This window comes from Hemibagrus wyckioides, linkage group LG16 (assembly GCF_019097595.1).
Source record: "Hemibagrus wyckioides isolate EC202008001 linkage group LG16, SWU_Hwy_1.0, whole genome shotgun sequence".
Taxonomy (NCBI): domain Eukaryota; kingdom Metazoa; phylum Chordata; class Actinopteri; order Siluriformes; family Bagridae; genus Hemibagrus; species Hemibagrus wyckioides.
Window position 1 is genome coordinate 11,514,630 of NC_080725.1, and position 19,823 is coordinate 11,534,452.

Here is a 19,823-nt window from a genome sequence, read left to right on the forward strand (position 1 = left end):
TATAGAATGAAGTCTGTGGTCATGGCACCACAAACAAACCATTTATATATTTAGGGACTGGTTATTGGGAGCAGTGGGGATCAGTGATGGTTCATTAGGGACAATAGGGATTGGTGATTAGATGTTGGAGACAATGGTGATAAGTGATTGGCCTTTGAAAATAATGGTGATTAATAATTGGCTGTTGGAAATAGAGGTCACTGATAGGGTCTTTGGAAATAATAGTGATTATGGTTGTTGGGAACAGTGGTGGTCAATGAATGGCCGGGATGAATAAAATAAATTTGCTAAAGGTAAATTCAGGTTGGCTATAAACTGCTCCTGATTCTTGTCTTCTACTCATTTCTTCTTCCTCAGCTTCTGCTTTCTTGCTCTTTTTTCATCATATTTCTACAGTCGCAGGCTTCTTAAGTTTCACAGATCTCCCAGAGAGAAAACAGATGGCTTGCAGCTATGGCTGCGTATGCATTTACAAAAAAAATCTGCAATGATTATTTCTCCAAAAAGGAAAAGCAAAGATATCTCCCAACAGCAGACAGGAACCTGAAAGAGAGAGAGGGTGAGAGAGACAAGACGAGACGAGATGAGCTGAAACGCCAAAGCTATGGCTCTCGTTTGATCCACAGCATAGCTCTCGCTGTGCATGGGGAAGGAAAAACAATCTGATTAAGCAGGGATTATAGTCTAATGCAATCGTCCATCCTACTCGTGTTGCTCATACATTACGTCCTTTTGTATGATTTAACTATCAGGCGTTTGGATCAGGTGTACAAATCCCCAATCAAATCAGACTACAATGAAGTATAGCAGATAGCTTTGGTTTCCGTATGTTTCTTCTGTACTGTATTACGCAAAAAAGGGGCTTATCAAGATTTTATGATGGATCAATTTGTCAAAATGGAGGACGATTGCATGGACATGTCCCCCTTTTTGCATTATGACACAGGATTTTATCATCCCCGCACAAGTGATTAGGATTATGTAATGATGGAGGTAACTTCGGTCAAATGTAATAAAAAAAACTGTAGAGCGACGCATTATGCTAATGGCCTTCTGAAGCAAGCCAGCTATTGTTCAGGCTTGAGAGTGTCACCTGTAAATGTAGCGTACCACCGCTTCCTATGCAAATGCTCACTGTGCTGTTTGCCTCGGAAATGAGGCTTATGGAATGCATCGTTTTGTAACCTAAATGCACGAACAATCAGATAATTCATTTCCCCATCACGCAGGAGGCACATAAACATCCAGGCCAATTGGACTTACAGACTCCATTCACTCGGAAACTTATAAACTCCCTTCCAGGAAGCGCTTTGTCTGTCTGCGCGTCTGTCTTGACAGACGAATCCCTAGGCAAAGAGATGTATTTCAGCCTGCCCTTTGCCGGCCCAAGCTGGTGGAACTGTCTTCATCTGATAGTGCCAGCACTTCCAATCCCGTACAAGGAAAAACAAGCTGCAGACATTTATCTTGGCACTTTCCCCTGCCCATTAAGAATGTGCATGACATACTGCGACTGTGGCTTTTTTTTCCACTGCAAAATAGCACAGCAGTTGGGTCATTCCTATGAATCATGTGCTGTGAATATATTAGAGCCGTTCATTCACATTTGGTGCCTCTCTGGAGTTTTCTTTACATATGTTTCCATTTGCCTTGCATTTTTAATGGGTTTAATGAAGTGTGAGAGAAAAGATTTCAACATTCAATTGGATTCTTGTTGTTATTATTATTGTTATTATTATTATTATTAATAGTATTGTTCATTTTTTCTTCCAGCTTGTAGTTCTGCTTTCAGAAGCATCTGTCAGTTCATTTGAAGAGATGAATTGAATTTTAGCTGGTGGGGGGTCAAGGATATGAGGATTTGGCAACCCTTTTGAAAAGCCTCACTATTCATTTCCTCCCATGAATTCTTTTATGTGCTCCAAAAGAGCTCGATCACAAGCGCTTTTTTATTATTATTTTTTGGCTTTTCTTTACCCTCCTTTCATGACCCCCTTTTGCAAGAGCAGCGTCTTGGCAAGCCCATAAAATGGTCTTAAGACTGTTCAGTGAAAGGAGGCTGTATTTCTGTTTCTCTCTTCCTTTTCTCATGGCTCTTAGAAACACTTGTCAGAGTGCTTAGATAAAGACAGGGTTCAAAGGTGATGGCATGCCGATGCGCTTGGTGAGTCCGTCACCATGGCAGCAGAGTTTTTCATTCAGGCAGTTGCTGGGCAGGCTGGGGTCCTGCCGAGCACTGGTGGGGAGAAAGTTATTGCCGCACCCTGGGGTAGAGGCCTACGCTGCCTCCGAAAAACACTGACCCATTTTACACAGTCTAGGAGACAGCCACAGGAACGTCCAAACCCTCGCTGTACGCTGCAGGAGACTGAGGCTGTTTGCCAACTTAGAAGCATTAATGTGCACTCAGAAATTCAGATTTCCTTTCAGTTCAAACTCAACAAACACAATACACTAAATACAATGGAATGGTTTTCTTGATTGACAGCATCATAAAATTCATTTAGCATTTATAGCGTTCAGTTTATATAACCTTAATTATTGAGTCATTTTTAGGAGGAATGTTGCTATGCTTTTACTAATAGCTAATCTAAGGTTAGTTAGCTTGCTATGGAATTTTTCCTCTGGTTTATGCAATGTAATACGTATAATACTCACTAGCTTGAGTAGTTTAGTTTAGTAGTTTTTGCCTGAAGGCACAATATTAAACATATTAAAGCTTTATGTTAGCTAGTAAGCAAGAGATTCATTTTAATTCAATGATGTAATGCCTAGTTTAACATTTGCTAGACTAGGGAGTTAATAAAGTCACTAGATCTGGTCAAGAGCTTGTTAATCTCCACAGATCTGACAGGAAGTCAACAGTCACTCAAATAAGCACTTTTTACCCTAGGGTAGGCAGAAAAGCAACTTTAACTGTATAGCACATCAAACCTTGGGCTACAGAGCACATTAGGGTCCAGTCTTGTCCTGTGAAGAGCAGGAATCTGAGGCTACAATAAGCACAGACTCACCACAACTGGACAGTTGATGACCAGGGAAAGAAGAAAACAGGCAGTTTTAACATTAACATATATATAGTGAGCTAATGATAGAAGAATTCTATGTGCTGAATAAGACTACTCTTGAGGACTAATGAGGAACAGTGTGTTTATACCCTGCTTGTTGTGTTGGACAGTAAATATTATCAGCCCCAGTGTAGAGGAATATGTATATTTTTTTGCTAGCATCCAGAGTGAGTGAGCATGGAAGGGCATGAGGGATTGAGCCCCAACACGCTTCAGCCTTATTATAATAAAATAGACAACGGTGTGCTTAATGTTATTTAATGCTGCTGTTCAATTAGAACTCTTTAGCGCTCGTTTATCTTGTTATCTGCCGTTTTGTTTAGTCGAGGTTTCGCTGCAGTGCAGGTCTGCGGGGAATACTTTTTTTTTTTGCTGAATTTGTGAGTTCATTGTAAAAAGATTTGCAATATTAATGAGGCTGCAACTAAACCCCCCACCACCATCTTTTCCCACGAAACCTGCACATTGCTGAATCAGTCGAGGGTTCGTCGTTGGCAAAAAAACGTCTTGAGTTGTGATGCACTTCTCCCAGCTTTTTCAATCCTGTGTGGTATATACTGTACTGTGAGAGTTTTTCTTGGCCCGGGCTTGGCTTAAATATGGGAAGAAGGTGTAAAGTGCAAAGGAGTGCACTTTAGAGGTGTAAAGAGTGTGCACAGGAAACGTGAGTTCACTACGTGGGACCTGAGGGCATCGCACTCTGTTGTGATCCACATGCACTTCAACAGACAGATGGCCCAGGCGCTATTTCTGGGATTACGTGTGAGTATAAGGAGGCTGGTGTTTGAGTTGGAATTCTCTTTGTTTTACTGTAGAGCAAATCCTTACTGAAAAAGATGCTGCTAGAGTCACCATATGGTACAGTTTGGGTGCTTTTTTGTGTAAATAATAAGATGTGCTATATTATTTAAGACCCAAGGTCACTGCAGTTTAAATGTAACTTCAGAAAGAGGGGAAAAAAATGTGATCTCAGCAAATTTAACCGTGTGGCATAGTTGTTGGTGCCAGATGGGCTGGTTTGAGTATTTCAGAAGCTGCTGAGCTCCTGGGATTTTTTTTTTCACACAAACAGACTCTAGCATTCACACAGAATAGTGAGAACAACAAACAAAGCAAAAACAATCCATTGAGTATCAGTTGTACATCAGAGAGGTCAGAGGAGACTGGACAGACTGGTTTGAGCTGACAGGAAGACTATGATAACTCAAATATCTAACTGTGTTGATCAGAAAAGCAGCTCAACAGTTACAACGTTGATGTGAGTTGGCTATAGGAGCAGGAGACCACGTGGGGTTCCAGTTCTCTCAGTCGAGAACAGGAAGCTGAGGCTGCAGTGGTCACAGGATCTATATGACGATGAGTTACCATAGACTTCCTGTCAGATTAAACCTGTTTGGACATGCTTCTGTGACCTCTCTCATCGACAAGGCTCGCGAAATTGCTGAGTGGTTTTTTTTTCCTTCAAAAATGTATTTTATTAAATTTACTGTACACAATTCATATTCAATTACTTTTGCCTTCTTCTAAGCTCTGTAGTATACTTCATGAATCAAATGAAAACACGGCTGTTTGCTGTGAAGGGATGGAGGTCAAGAATTTAAACACAAGGCAAAGTTGCGACGCGAGTCATGAATAAGGCAAAGCCGCATGAATGTTCTGGTTCTTACAAATGTTGCGGTTTTGAGAAATGATCACTAAAAGCCTTCTCTAAACCCATCTCTCTCTTTTCTCTGTGGAAAACCCCGGCAGTTTGATCAGTTCCTCTCAGCTTGGCAAGGTCACCACTAACTCATTCTGTGTCACGGCATAGATATCCATCGCACAAATAATACTGTGCGCTCTGGAACATTCTGTGGTATTAATATTTATGCACATTGATTTGCTGCGCATTTCCATATTTTTGCTCGTAACAGATAAGCCAGCCCTGTGCTACTCCACTTTGATTGAATCAAAACTCATAAACTTTTGTGTATCATTTTCTGACAATTCTGTACGCCTTCGTAGACGCAATTTAATCGTAAACGATAAGAATAATAGACGGGAAAGGAAAAAAAAAAAATCAGACATGAACAGAGAAAGAAAGAAAAGTTGGTTAGAGCAGATCTGCTGATTCGGCAGAGACTCAGCAGTGCTGTGAGAACGCAGATCTGGGAAAATCGCCTCGGTTCTGTGGCTCTGTTCTCTCGTTTCGTTTTCTGTATTCTGCCTTTCTGTTTAAAATGTAGCATAGCAGCAAAGATCATAGCAGCCTTTCCTGCTAGCTTGCAACCAGATCAACAGCTAGCGGAAAGTACGATGAATAATAACTATTGTTATTACGCAATAATTTGTACATGCTAACAATGTTTATGAAATGTCCTTGAAGCAGGTTTTACGTTTTAACAGTCTAGGATCTTAAGTCATGATAAAAGTGAGTGCTTTAATTAGCAAATAGATTGTCAACAACAACAGTAATAATAAAAATAACAATAAGGATGATGATGATATTATTATTATTATTATTATTATTATTATTATTAATAACTAATGAAACTAATCAATAGTTGATGTAGAAGCAGAGTTACCATGTTCACCCCTTAGCATTCTATTCCTCTTACACTTTTGCAGTTTGTAAACAGTAAGAATGTTTTATTTTATTAATGAGCAACACATACTTTTTAACTGTTTATAGCTACATTGAAAGTGCCTCTGATGTCCAAATTTTGAGCTTTTTGTAGCTGTCTCCATATGACACCAAAATAAAAAAGAATAAGAAAATCTTTTTTTTTTTTTTTTTTTTTTGCTGATTCATCTAATAAAAATTCTGCCTCCTGTTATCCAGAGGTTAATGTTGTGGAACAGCAATGAAACAAGTTGCTAACTTTATAATGATCTGGTTTCTTCTACTTGCATTCCATTTCTGGTTTGTTTGGGAGGTTGTTTTTTTTTTTTTTCAGCTCCAGATCCGAAAGGTGAAAAGTGTATTGCAGCTAATTGCATGTTTACAAGCTTCAGACGACTTCGAGACAAATGTGGGCTTTGAAACGTTCTGATGAAGTCGTGCTTAGTGAAGTGGACCGATAGAGTGATGGCTCTTTGCTCTTTGGCACGGTGTAGTAGTAACAGACATCACGACTCACCTGAGGAGAGTAGAATAAAAATAAACGGTGTAAAGACGAGCGAGAGTAAGGCGGGGCTGTCTCGGCACACACACCTCAGCAGTCTACTCGACCTTCAGTGTTAATTAGGACATCTGTGCACGGGCTATCCAGAGAGGCCTAGTGGTTTAGTCTTCGTCTCGCTCTGCCTCAGTGTAGAGAGTGAGCCTCTCATGCCTGGCTCTAACAACACTTATTAATCACCTCTCTCTCCCACTCGTGCTCTCACACTGTGCGTGTGTGTGTGTGTGTGTGTGTGAGAGAGAGAGAGAGAGAGAGAGAGAGAGAGAGAGAGAGAAAGAGAGTTTTCCACCCACTCTCTCTGTGTCCTGGCGTTTACTGAGTAACTGTGGGTTTTGCATCTCTGACTGAGCACGCATTTTCTTGAGCATCCCTGAAAAAAAAAAAAAAGGTCATGAACACATTTATATGAGAACTAAAAAAGAACAGTATATCCCATGAAATATTTATTCTGGTAGTTAGGATTTGTCGCAGTCCGCTTTGTCTTAGTTCAGTGCACCTTTTTTCTTTCTTTTTTCACTCCCCCCCCATAGCAAACAGGGTTGTTGTGACTTCTCCCGGCTTGAACGGATAAGCCCCCGTTAGCCGTCTCCAGTGTGAATTATTCAGAAGGGAAGCCGAGCGGGTGAGACGACCGAGCGGCGGTTCCATTCATGTCATATGCACATCGCTCTCTGGCCCACAAATCCGAGCAATATGGAGGCGATTAAAGTGGGAGCAGATTGCCACGATGTTTTCATTTCATTTCTTTGTTTTGGGCGCTTTCATCTGGAAAGCATCTCCGATCTCACCACCCCATTACACACGAAATCACAGGCTAGTGAGTGTGCTGCTGTTTTTGATGTCGTTTTCCCAGGCATAAGTCAAACCCTGGAGGAGACATTACTATGGTCTGCTCCGTGGCAGAAGGAGGGCGCGACTGACACTGAGAGTCGACTCTAAGGAACAGAGCAGGGGGTTATTTCTGACGATTCGGCCTGCCTTCCTGTTCGGATCAGCATACAGACTATTTCAGTGGTGCTGCCATTTGAAACAATCTCTACACTTCTTTAGATATTAATGTGAGCTTCTTCCTTCTTCTGCATTGTTCACTCAATCACGCTGAGGCTTTACACGTGACACACGTAAATGCACAGCACAGATAAATGATAAATGCATCAAATCAAATCACATTTCTCTCTCTCTCTCTCCTGGTTATATTTTGATAGAGAAGACACAGACATACAGTTTATAAGAGTCATGACATCAGTAGTTCCACTTCACTTAAAACTAATGCTAGCATTCTGTGTGACAGCAAGTGCTAATTGTGTGCACTGAATTGTGACAAATCAATCCGTTATACTCTCTCTCTGGTTTATGAAGTATTATAGCACAGCACGGCCGAATGCTCGAATCTGATTGGTCAGAAAGTAGGCATTATTTTTGTACAACAGCATGTGAAGCTGTAACCTCAAGAATAGGTTACTGATAATGAACTCATTCTGATATCTAATACATTAGTATTCCTATAATAGCAGTTCATACACAGAGATTCCACATAATCCACATAGACTAACAATACACAGATTTACAAACTTAACAAATTTATTCTTCTCATTGTTGATATGGTGAAGGGTTTTGTTAGGAGACGTTTCTTTAACATTTATGCGCGTATTGGCTGTGAGTGCTCTTAGATTTCGTTATTAAGAAGAAGAAGAAGAAGAAGAATTGCCTAAATGAGCTGGAGTACAGGTGTTCCTATTAAAGAGGTTTGTTAGTGAGTGCGTAGTTTAGTGTTTTTTCAGATGCAGTATTTTCTTAGAAGTCAGTTTTGAAAATTTTAAACATTTTAAGCACTAAATGATAGACCAAACACACACACACGCGCACACACACACACACACACACACACACAAATACGTCAGCAGTCATTCGCAGGTGCTCAAAATTAAATTGATGTCAGCTCCACTTGATGCATTTAGGACGGAATAATTGGCTCCTAATGTTTCTCTCTATTTGTGTAATGACCATTTGTTTTAATTTCCTGCATGAATATTAGTGCCTGAGCGAACAATAATCAAATGCCCGCTTTCTCCTCTGTCTCCTAACTTATCTAAATGGAGATGTCACACTCTTTAGCAAAAGATGGCACTGCTCTGTCGTGTGCTATTCTAGCTCTCACCTTTTTTTTTCCTCTGGCACTAATTTTCTTTTTTTTGTGCCTTTTTGCGGAAGGTAAATATTCAGCTTTTTGACATGTGGCAATTTCCTCTTCGTTAATGACAAGAAATGTGCCAATTATGGCTATGGATGCTGAGCATCTCCCATGTGGGAGGGAGAGGGAGAAAGACAGAGAGAGAGAGAGAGAGAAAGGAAGGGAGAGAGAGAGAGAGAGAGAATGGGGCAATGACAAAACAAGATGAAAAAGCAACACTTCTCATCATCCATGGCCATGAGTACACGTGGGTGTGTTGCTATGTGACACTTGTACGTGTTAGAGTTTCCACTTGCCATGATGCAGCTCCTCCACATGTTTAAGAATTACAGCGTGTACACTTCATTTCCATCAAAAACACACACTCACACTGTGAATAATTCAGCGATACACATACACTCATCACTTGTTACAGGAAGGGGACAGACAAAAAGAAAAAAAAAGGAGAGAATGGACTTAAATAAGCAGTTAATTCTGTCTGTTTTCTACCATCATACTGAGGAAGAGGAATGCTTGATGCTTAGCCATGGCTTAAGTTCTCTCTTAGTGTCCACATGTGCGATGCGCTGAACATCTGCTGCTTTTGCTCAAGTTTTAATTAATCACTCGAAAAAGAGGACTCAGTCACTAGAGGGTTGAAAGCTCTGTCGTTGACTAACATAATGCAGCTACGTTTATATTTTCAACTGCATTAATGAGGTGTAACCCAAAATGTACGCAGCATTAATAGAAGACAAACACAGCAATGAATCATATAGGCAACACTGTTGTTGTCGTTTTAAAGTAAGCAAGTTTGCAGTTTGAACATAACACACTATGCAAACAAACTACAAACAAATCTAGAACACGCAAGGACAAAGCAAGCTAGCAGTATATCAGCATCGTAGCTATTTTTTTTCTCAGAAGCTAATAAAAAGTGAATTTTTGACACTGGTCAGAAGGTGTTTTTAATATTAAAGAAAAAAACAGCAGCTCTGACGATAATATATCATTTATTTTATTCAGACCTAGAGTCTGTCATCAGGATCAAGGCTTTTGGGTTCATCAGTAACATGACTAGCTGCACTCATTTTTTCATCATTAGAGGCCTGTGAGGAAACTAATGTTTACTGCTGCTATACCATAACCGTTGTGGAAGTTGCATAACATTTTATTATGCATAAATGGATAAAAAGCCATTTTTAGTAAATAAAACATTATAATTGTTTGTGAATTGCTGGCATATAAGATTAAGGAAACACTTGAGGATGTGTTGTTATTGTTGATTGTGTAACTAATCCAGCACACACTGTCATGTTTCATTCCCTACTTAGCATATGGTTTAGGACAGACTTTACACACTAATTCACAGTCTGGGAATCGGTTTGTGCAGTCATAAATAGACATAGACTGCGACTTAACAAAAAACATTTTCCTTTTGATTCCCAGACAGCGCATCAGTCCAATCCGATGCTCCATGCCTTTTGTCTTTTTCATTGTCTCATTAAATTTTAAACGAGTTATCTCGCGTGTTGTTTGTTCATTCAACGCTGGCGTCAAGCCCTGGAGCCTCTGAATGAACTCTGAAAGGAAACTGACTGTAAGTAACCCAATATCTGCCTGGCATGCCGTCTCACTGGCTGGTAAACATTCCCTCACGCCGCTGCCCGTGTCCTCGTGCTCTAGCAGTTAAAACCATCGGCTTCGCTTAGCGTCGACAGATTGCGCTTGGCACCTCTGCTGCTCGTGTGAGAGGTGAGGGGAATTTTGCTTAAAGCAGGAGAATATGGTATAAGCCTGACTCAACGTCGGACTCGCAGCTCCTCTGGGAGCATTGGCAGAAATAACAGGATCAGCGAGCCAGCGGGGAATGCGTGCTCCAATCAGCAGCAGAGCATTACACAGCACGCAGATACACACTACACGTTTCCTCAAAATCCTGACATGCACCTGCATCCAAACACACATGCGCCTTCAATTATTCCAATCTACCACAGTACGTTTTTGAGGTCTTCTCTTTAGATGCACACTCACAAGCATACACACATATACACACACCCTCACACGCAAACTCATTCCACTACATATAAACACATGCTCCAGCATGCTAGCAATCACGAACACACACACACACACACCTAACCACTTCCCGTCAGACTGTTTCGTGTTTGCCTGTTTGTTTTAGTAAACTAAGCGATGCATATAATCACTTCAGGCTGCTCGTTCTCGTTGGATTTATACATAATCCTCATTGATTTCACTCACAATCCAGCTTCCTCTTGCTGATGCCATTATGTTGCCTTGTAGTTCGGTCATGTTAGCATTTGACGCTGCCTTGATGTATATAGCAAAGCCATCTTAGTACAGATGCATTCCGTTTTGTCTGCATCCTGGCTCTCTACATGGGATACAAGCAGCGACTGACTGGAGACATCCATGGACTTCCATTATCTGGCTAGCTTGGTCTGATTTATGGCCCATAAATAGATAGTTGCTGGTTGTATGTTCTGATCTGGTCTGGACATGTATCTTAGCCCACCAGTGAAATTATCAGCTCAATTCATTTTTATTTATAGTGTTTATTGCTTTTTACACTAGATATTGTCACAAAACAGCTTTACAGGAAACCAGATGTAGGCTTAGATCCCTAATGAGTACGCCAGAGGCCAGAGTGGTGAGGAAAATTTTTCTGAGACAACATGAAGTAACCACAAAAGGAACCAGACTCAATAGACACCACATAGTGCTATTATAAATCAGTAAGCTTCTACAGCCGTAAACCATAAGTCCAAAAATAAATATAAGCAACATTTCACTGTGTACATTTCCCAGGAGTAGTAGTAGGAGTAGTCTTCTTCTGTCCTGTTTTGTGAAACCTGTGCCGACTGTAGCCTCAGAGACCCATTTAGCCGATCCACCTCATGGCTTTGCTATGTTATGTGTTCTGAGATGCTTTTCAGCTCACCACAGTAAAGAGTTGTTCTTTGAGCCACCAAAGTCTTCCTGTGAAGCGGAACCAGTCTGGCCATTCTCCTCTACTCTCTCACAGAACAACTCATTTCCACCCACAGATCTGGATGATTTCTATATAAAATCCCAGGAGATTAAGCAAACTGAGATCCCAGCAATTTCTGAGATAACTAAATATGAGAAATAACTATAGAATAGGAGAAAGTGTAATTAGCTATAAAAAAATTAAAAAAAAAAACCTCCATGAAAAAAACAGCGATGAGTTCAGACTCGTAATGGAGGTTTTTAAACCTGTTCTAAACCCTCAGCCTCCCTGCTTGTCCCTGTCATGTGACAATGTGTAATATAGATCGGGAAGAGTGGTGCTCAGGAATAGACGAGCCTATAGGGGATGTTATCAATCCTGGCGTTAAGGGAGTGCAGAAGCGTGTAGGGTATCACAGGATATTACACCAGCAACTCAGAAGCAAGCGTCCAGTCAGCCTTGCACAAGAGCAAACACACACACACACCTACACGCACACCTATTAAATATTTATAAACAATAATGGGAAGCGATAAAATTGAAAATTGCACATTATATGCAAGAGTTTGCTCTTATCACAAGCTGATCCCTTTAATGACTTGGGGAGGCAGAATGGTATTTTTAGTGTCCTGCTAAATCAAACAGGGTCAGCAATGAATCTGTCTGCTCAGCTGTTGCTTGCGCGGAGGGGCCGCTACTTCTCAGCCAGCATTTTCCACCTGAAGTAGTGAAAATTCAGAGGTTCAAGCTGTAGATTCACTGCAGCCTTGCCACATGCTTCTCACTTTGATATCGTGCTTTTAATCTTACCTTACTTTTTTCTAGTTTGTAGTGCCGAACGTTATTTCCAAAGCAAGGGTACGTGCATTATCGCTTGTCCTGCGGAATTGTATCTTAAGAAATGGAACTGCATGCCTAAATCGTTTCATCCGAGCCTCAAAAGACGCTGAGTGTCTCAGTAATAGCGAAAGTAGATAAACAGTTTTGTGAAATGTGCAGAATAATCCTATAAAAATATTATCATCTGATTTACTTATTTGTTTGTTTGTTTACCTGCCATACTGCGGACAACAGGGTTTTTATAAGCAATCTACACATTTTTATAAACTATTAAAGCTGTAAGGAGATGAAATGAAGAAAAAAAAAAGCAGAGAAAGAATAATTAAAATAAAGGAAAGACTGTAAAATAAAGAAAACAATGTAAAGTTTCTCATTAAAAATTGGATCACATCTCTTACATAAGTCTTAACCTTTCATGCTTGCATGAAAACCCGCAAATCCTCCAGTGGAATAAAATGATTCAGCTTGGACAAAAAACACATAATCATTAAAAAAAAAATAAGTAGGAGTATGGCTGCAAGGGGAATTGCTATTACAGTGAAAACAATGACAAACCTTTCACTTGCTGTACTGGAGGCGGGGCTACAGTAATTTCATGAAAGTAGCCTGATTCACTGCATTATACCAAATAGTATCTTTGACATTCTTTGAATATTCGAAGTATAGAAACATGTCTTTATGGAACAGCTGAGAGGATAATGTATATTACAAGAAAATACAATAAGCCCCGCCCACTCTGTACCGTTTCTGAAATGCCGTTCCAGTTGTTGCTTTTGCCTGATATTCATTCTGAACTATTCTAAACTCGCCTACAAAAGAATATTTCTGCACATTTAGATATATTTATTTCTATAAATAAAATATTCCTGACATTCCTGATGCTTTCTACTCATCATAGTGCTGCATATTTGACTAAAGGTTTACATTATCAATATCTGAGAAAATTTGCAGTTAATGTAGGGGAGAGTGTTTTTCTCTAGCAAAGGTTCAAGATGTTTAAATTTCTTTTTATAAGAAGGTTAAACTGTCTGCATGACTGTATGACCTTGCTTAGCTGAAGATGTACTGTCTAGAAGATGTACTGTCTGAAAGCTTTTACAGTCCTAACCATCCCTTGCTCTCTAAAGTAATATTTAGCCCTAGTGATGACCTGTAATGGTCAGCAGTTTGGACATGTCCACTGCTTCCTCTACTCACTCGTCAAACTGAGTATGCATGCAGTCTGACCGAGGAGCCTCCAGAGACACACGGGAGCAACTTGCCATAGATTTCAGCCATCTCAGGTCTAGTGCTGTATTGACTGGCTACAATCTGTAACGCTGCCTCCAGAGGGCCGAGCAGTGAAAAAATCAGCTTGATTTATGGTCAAATAAAACCTCCAAACAGTTACACGCTCTCCGGATATGACCTCAGGTCTAATATTGGCATCACCAGCAAAGTTGGAACTCATAAGGAAAGGTCGAGGAAGCTGTCAGCTCCAAGAATAACGCTGTTTTTCCTTCACTTCTGACCATTTCTTTTGTTTGAGGCGAATAAAAAGAAAACATGATGGGTATTGACGTTTTATAGAAGTTCAGGCTTAGCAGGCATAAACACCAAGACGGTTATTGGACTTTATTGAAATGTAAGCCGGGGCTATGTGCAAATGCGCCGTTAAATGCTTCACTTTGATTTATGGAGGCAAATTGGATCGATGTAAAAATGTCCATATGAAAATGTCCGTAGAAGAATGTCTGTGTTGTGCGTTAGAAGCGCCTGGTGCTGACCGAGAGCCATTTTTTACCGACTTATACCTGCAGGTTGAGTGGCTGAAGAACGAAGAGGTCATCGATCCTGCTGACGATCGTAACTTTTACATCACTATCGACCACAACCTGATCATCAAACAGGCTCGTCTGTCAGATACTGCTAACTACACCTGCGTAGCCAAGAACATTGTGGCCAAGAGGAGGAGCACCACAGCCACTGTTATAGTCTATGGTAATGTTAAAAGAATTCCTTTTTTAACAGTTTAACCTGCACTCAAAAGAAAGCTGTTGTGTCAATATTTTTAAGGTCATACTCAGTCTTTAATGCATAGACATGAAAAACACATGCAGTTTGAACAAGTACGAGTTTATGATGGGTGCATAGGATCAAATCTTTACTCTATTGAACCTGAGAACAGGCTGTTTTTGATACTCTTGTAAGCACCTTTGCCTTATCTCATCATAACTCTTTTTTTCGAGTCTGATCTCGCCTTGCTGGTCCCCAGAGCAGGAAGATGTTTTTCTTCTTAAGAAGTGTTAGATGTGCTGACAAGCTGGAACTACACTCTGTACTACCCTGAAGTTCTCTAGCAATTCCTTGCTGTCTTAAAGGACGAGGAAAACACAAGAGGAGTTCTCCACTGAACACGACCCTGCCGCCTTTCCATTGACGGGATGATGTGTTAGGAAGTCAGAGCTGTAGCTGTAAAACACAGGAAGACTCTCTCCCTCTCTCTCTTTCTCTCTGTCTCTCTCGGTGAAAAAAATAGATCTTCAGTAAGTCAGAACTTCCCACCTGCTGCTATCATAGTTGGTTTTCCTTCACATCAAATTCCAGAATCCTGCAACCGGTAGTTTTCACTCTCCCTAGCCATAATAAATCACCTTCTTTTCCTCAGCTGGAGACTCACTGGAATTGCTCCCGGGTCTAGCTTGAAGAATAAATGACCTCCTGTTTCAGAGTAGGGGAATGGAGGAGGCCTGTGCTTTGAAAGCATTGGAAGCAAGATTGGTGAGGAGTTAAGGCTGAGCTGCAGAGATTTCAAATGGAAAACAGAGCCAAGAGATTACTTTTGTTTATTTGGTTGATGATTTTATCCAAAGCAACTGACAACTGAGTGATGATAAGCAGGTGAGGGTTACGATACTCACTCAAGAACTTAACAGTGGCAATGCTTGGATTTGAACAACCTTCCAGTCAGCCGCCCAACCACTGAGCCACTGTCTGAGACAGAAACATCTGAATAAACACTCTCACTTTGGTCAGAATTAGAGAATGAGGACATTGCTGTTAGTCATCTAACTGCTCCTTTGTTGTTTGTCCTAAAGGAGATCCAGAAATCTATCTACAAAAATTCCTTCTCCCTCCCTCTGGATATGCCTGTGGTGGTTAGTGGTTCTCAGCAGCCACTGATGTCACCAGGGTCAAGTTTCTCCTTTGTCTCTCACTTTTGACTTCCTGTCTGAATCCACGACGGAGCTCTAAATCACTAGCATGGCACTGAAAGCTTAGGGATTATCCCTGCTCCATTATTTTAAGTTCTTTCCTCTCTGTTGTCATTATACCATTCTTTGTTATAGCTTGGACTACTAAAGACACAGGAGGTTTCATCATGTGCGGCTCAGGCAAATCCAAAAGAAGCATTTGCAAAAAGGGCTGGTTATTTTTTTCCAGGCCTTTCTATGTAGCCCAAAATGCAGACCACAAGGGCAACATGGAAGGGCTTTGAAGTCGGCTCATCCTCCAAAGAATGCACCACAATCAGTCTTCCAGCAGTGCCCATGTCGCAAGGCATGTCTGCGGCGTTCCGGAGAGACCAGAGCTCAATCCGGTCGAGATAAGGAGTGGAAAGACTCATCTTCTGATTAGACCAGGAACAGCAGGAGGGAAGATCAGACTCACAGGAGTTCTAGCTCAGCCACAAGAAGAAGCTTCTGAAGAAAAGAGAATAAAAAGAAACCAAGGATTTAACAAAAAAAAAAAACACTCTGCTTTGGCTTCAAGTCTCTCATTCCAGTTTACCCAAAAGCACATTACTTCTCACATTGTGAAGAAAAAGCCGAGTCATTAGAAGTCCAAAGCCGCAATGTTTTTCCCAGCCTCAGTCTCTTGAGCTGTGATGAGTGAGATGGATTTTGCCATTGTCTCAGGAGCCATAGCAATCGTACATAAATAGCCACTGCAACAGAAAACATTCTCTGTCTTCTTACTCTGTTCTCACCAAAGGAAAAAATGCATAATGAAAAGCAAATGGAAGTTGTTTGATACTGCCAAGCATTTAAAGTTTATCCATCAAAACTTTCGATTCTTGCTGTATTTTGCTGTGGTAGTGAATGGAGGCTGGTCGACGTGGACTGAGTGGTCGGTGTGTAACAGTCGCTGTGGGAAAGGCTTCCAGAAGAGGACCCGGAGCTGCACTAACCCAGCGCCCCTCAACGGGGGAGCCATCTGTGAAGGCCAAGCCATCCAGAAACTGGCCTGCAACCCTTTATGTCCAGGTACCGTTCCCAATAATCCCCACATATTTGTGGATTTCTGTCCATTGGCCATTTGTTTTGAACCAAGCCAGAGTGGAAATCTTGAAGTAATATCAGATAACTTATTCATGTCTTGAGCTTTTATCCACAGATTATTATGTTAATTATTTCTACCTTGTACTCACAGTTATTGCCCATTTTCTCACCTTCTGTTTAGGTCAGTTTGTAAGGAGCCCCTTTCTTTCTAGGTACAATTTGTCCCTATCCATTAGTGGACAAAATCCCCCACAGTACCGATGATGACCAGATATTATTTGAATTGGTTTTTCAAAACCACACAGTTATTATTTTTGTATGAATCTGTCTGTGATATTTTGTAACATATTTAGTTTTATGAAGAAATTAGTAGCCCAATGAAACAACAGTAAACATGAACAGGCAGTTACTAAGGATGAGTGAATAAATGCTATACCTTAATGTTAATGAATGTGGACTTTGTTTGCCTTTCATTCTCTTGTGCCTGCCTGTGCTTGATTATTTGTTACGTCTCAGTTTAGGCCTTGAATAAATTATCTGCTCATTTTGAATAATGTATCTCTACTGGATATTGATTTCTACCTCTGTACGTTATTAACTGACTACAGTTTTAGAGAAATATACAAGCTGTTGCTTGATGTTTAGGCCAAAAATGTGTTGCTCAGTGTTGCTGTTCAGAAACCAAAAACTGTTCAGTACCTAGCAGTTGAGAAAACGTTGCCAAATTTACTAACATCATTATTTTGGATAATCAGATCCTTTTCAGATTTAACATGCTGACTGATTTATTCATACACACCATGCATCCTTAGAGAAAAAGAGATTGAATCAAAAGCCCCAGAGAACAAGATTTTGTGTAGAACCCTTAACAAACTGTGACAGGGTTTCCCTATTAGATTCCAGGTCCTTTTACCTATCCAAGGAACCCTTAGAATTGTGTAGTTATGAGAAATCAAGTCCTGGTATTATGCTGCTTGAAGCTCAGAGTTGTGGTTGTGTCTCCCTCATCGGCACACATTCTCTCGCTGCATTTCCAGTGGACGGTTTGTGGACAGAATGGAGTAAATGGTCAACATGTGGGACAGAGTGCACCCACTGGAGAAGGAGAGAGTGCAGCGCACCGGCTCCGAAAAACGGCGGCAAGGACTGCGAGGGCATGGTGCTCCAATCCAAGAACTGTACCGATGGCCTGTGCATGCAGAGTGAGTAACAATCTCAGCTTGCTTTCTTCAGACTGTATAATCCTCCTGAAAGTCTATTAAACCTCACTTATCTTTCATTTCTTCTCTATAATTTCTCATTTCCTTGTTTTTTTCCCCCCCTACCACTAACAATAAAGCAGATCTATAGATATTGGATGTGGGATAGATAAATGATCCGTAGCCAGAAAACAAAAACATTACAAACCTTTGTTTAGTCAAACCAAGCACGAAGACTAAATATAGAACACAGGAGTGTTAAATCACGGCTCTGCCTACGCTGCAATGCAGAAAGTAATTACCCCCGTCACAGACCCACCATTCAGGAGCTATATTTAAAATAACGATAAGTGATTATACTGTACTTAGAGAGAAGTTTCAGAATTGCTAAGCATCTGTGATTACTGATCTGGAGTCTAATTTAGAAACCACGAAATTCAGCAAGCGAGACAGAAAGGAGCCAGAGGGGCCATGGAGGAGTTGTGCCCAAGTCTCACACTTGATTTTTACTTTTTTTTTTTTTTTTTATTTCCTTTTTTTTGGTTCAGCAGAGCCAATTATAAGTGCTGACAAGATGACGAGATTTTTTTGTTGTTGTTTTCTTTTTTAATCCTCCCTCTGCTGCACACAGCCAGTGTTTTAAAACTTTTTTCTTTTAGTGCCCTCTAATAATTCCATTAATCTGTAAAATTTTGCTCTTTGCAAACAAGAAGGTGTTTTGGGTATCTTATGCAAAGAAAAAGCTTTTATATATATTTTATATTTGGCTGCATATAGTACAAACTTTGTTGTGTTTACGTTATATTGAATGTATATGCTTTGCTTGTAATTTAAAAAAAAAATTATACATATATTTTTAAAATCTAATCTGATCTCATAGCTCTTCTTTCCTGAACTGGCATTTTTACATAGAATGCAGCCAAAAAAAATAAATAAATTGCACTCTGTGTAATGTATTTGCATAATTTTTTGTGATCAGAAAAACAGTGTAACGTGCCAGAAAAACAGCGGAGCCACATTTTGAGGCAACATTTTTTTTTTTTGCTTTGTTTTTTTAAGAGTTGATAAATACAATTCATCTTCAGTAAGCACTTGATTCAGTTGTGCATTGGCTCTGGGTTCTATCCTGAGAACCCCGGGCCCAATGAATTAAAAAAAAAAAAAACCTCTTGAACAGTACGCCAGTCCATCGCAGGACAACAACAGTTAATGCTAAATAGATTCTGCTGTCTGAACATCACACTGCGGTGTAATTTATCATGATACTGATACCATATAGTCACATTTCCCAGCTGTACACTCTTGGTCTCTTGGTCTGAAAGCGAATTCGATATATGAGACTGCGATGACTTTGAAAGCACTTTTAGTTTCATATTATTTATCAAGTTTTGCACGTTTTGTACTTTGCACTTTAATTATTACGGCGATCAAATTCCGATTGATTAAAAGTACACCCCGAATTACACTAACGACATTAAGAAATCCAATTAATGATGTCAGTTTAATTTGAGAAGCCTCTACATGTAAATGAGACAATATTAATGACCCTATTGATTAGAAGAATCTTGGCGGATCGATAACTCCGTAATCATCGTCCAAAAAGAAAAAAAGCGGCCTTGAGTTTGAAGATGTGAGATTTATAGGGTGTGTGATCCTCTTCTCTGCTCTGTCAGTTCTACTATTTTTTTTTTTTTTTTTTTTCCGAAAGCATTAGTTCTGTGTCAGATTGATGACCAGTTTGTGGAGAATATAAAACCCATAACGATATAGATTTAGGCTCACTTCCCCTGATTGATTTTTTTTCCCTCTCTTCCCGAGTTAAAAGGGTGAAACCACTTATGTCCATGCTAATGACCATTTCACTGTGCATTTAGGAGAAATCCACATTCTCTAAAAGCTCACATTATTGCAGATATCATCGTGAATAGTTTTTTTTTGTGTGTGTGTGTGTGTGTGTGTGTGTGTGTGTGTGTGAGAGAGATATGTGAACTCACAGTGCTCCAGACGGACCCTGATCTCACCCTCAACAGAAGCCTTCACCAGTCCTACAAATCACTTATATACAATTTTACATTTCCTCTTTCCAGAAGGCACTTCTGTGCATCCAGATTGCTTGTGAGCCTCACAA

At 40.3% G+C, this 19,823-nt stretch overlaps 1 protein-coding gene across 2 annotated transcripts in view; it reads left to right on the plus strand.

Moving 5' to 3' along the window:
* Nucleotides 1-19,823, plus strand: part of unc5cb (unc-5 netrin receptor Cb) — a 139,067-nt gene that overhangs the window by 94,612 nt on the left and 24,632 nt on the right. For both annotated transcript variants that reach the window (XM_058412370.1, XM_058412371.1), the window contains exons 5-7: nt 14,034-14,214; nt 16,314-16,481; nt 17,534-17,698. In XM_058412370.1, the coding sequence (XP_058268353.1) occupies nt 14,034-14,214; nt 16,314-16,481; nt 17,534-17,698 (514 nt within the window). The remainder of the gene's footprint in view (nt 1-14,033; nt 14,215-16,313; nt 16,482-17,533; nt 17,699-19,823) is intronic.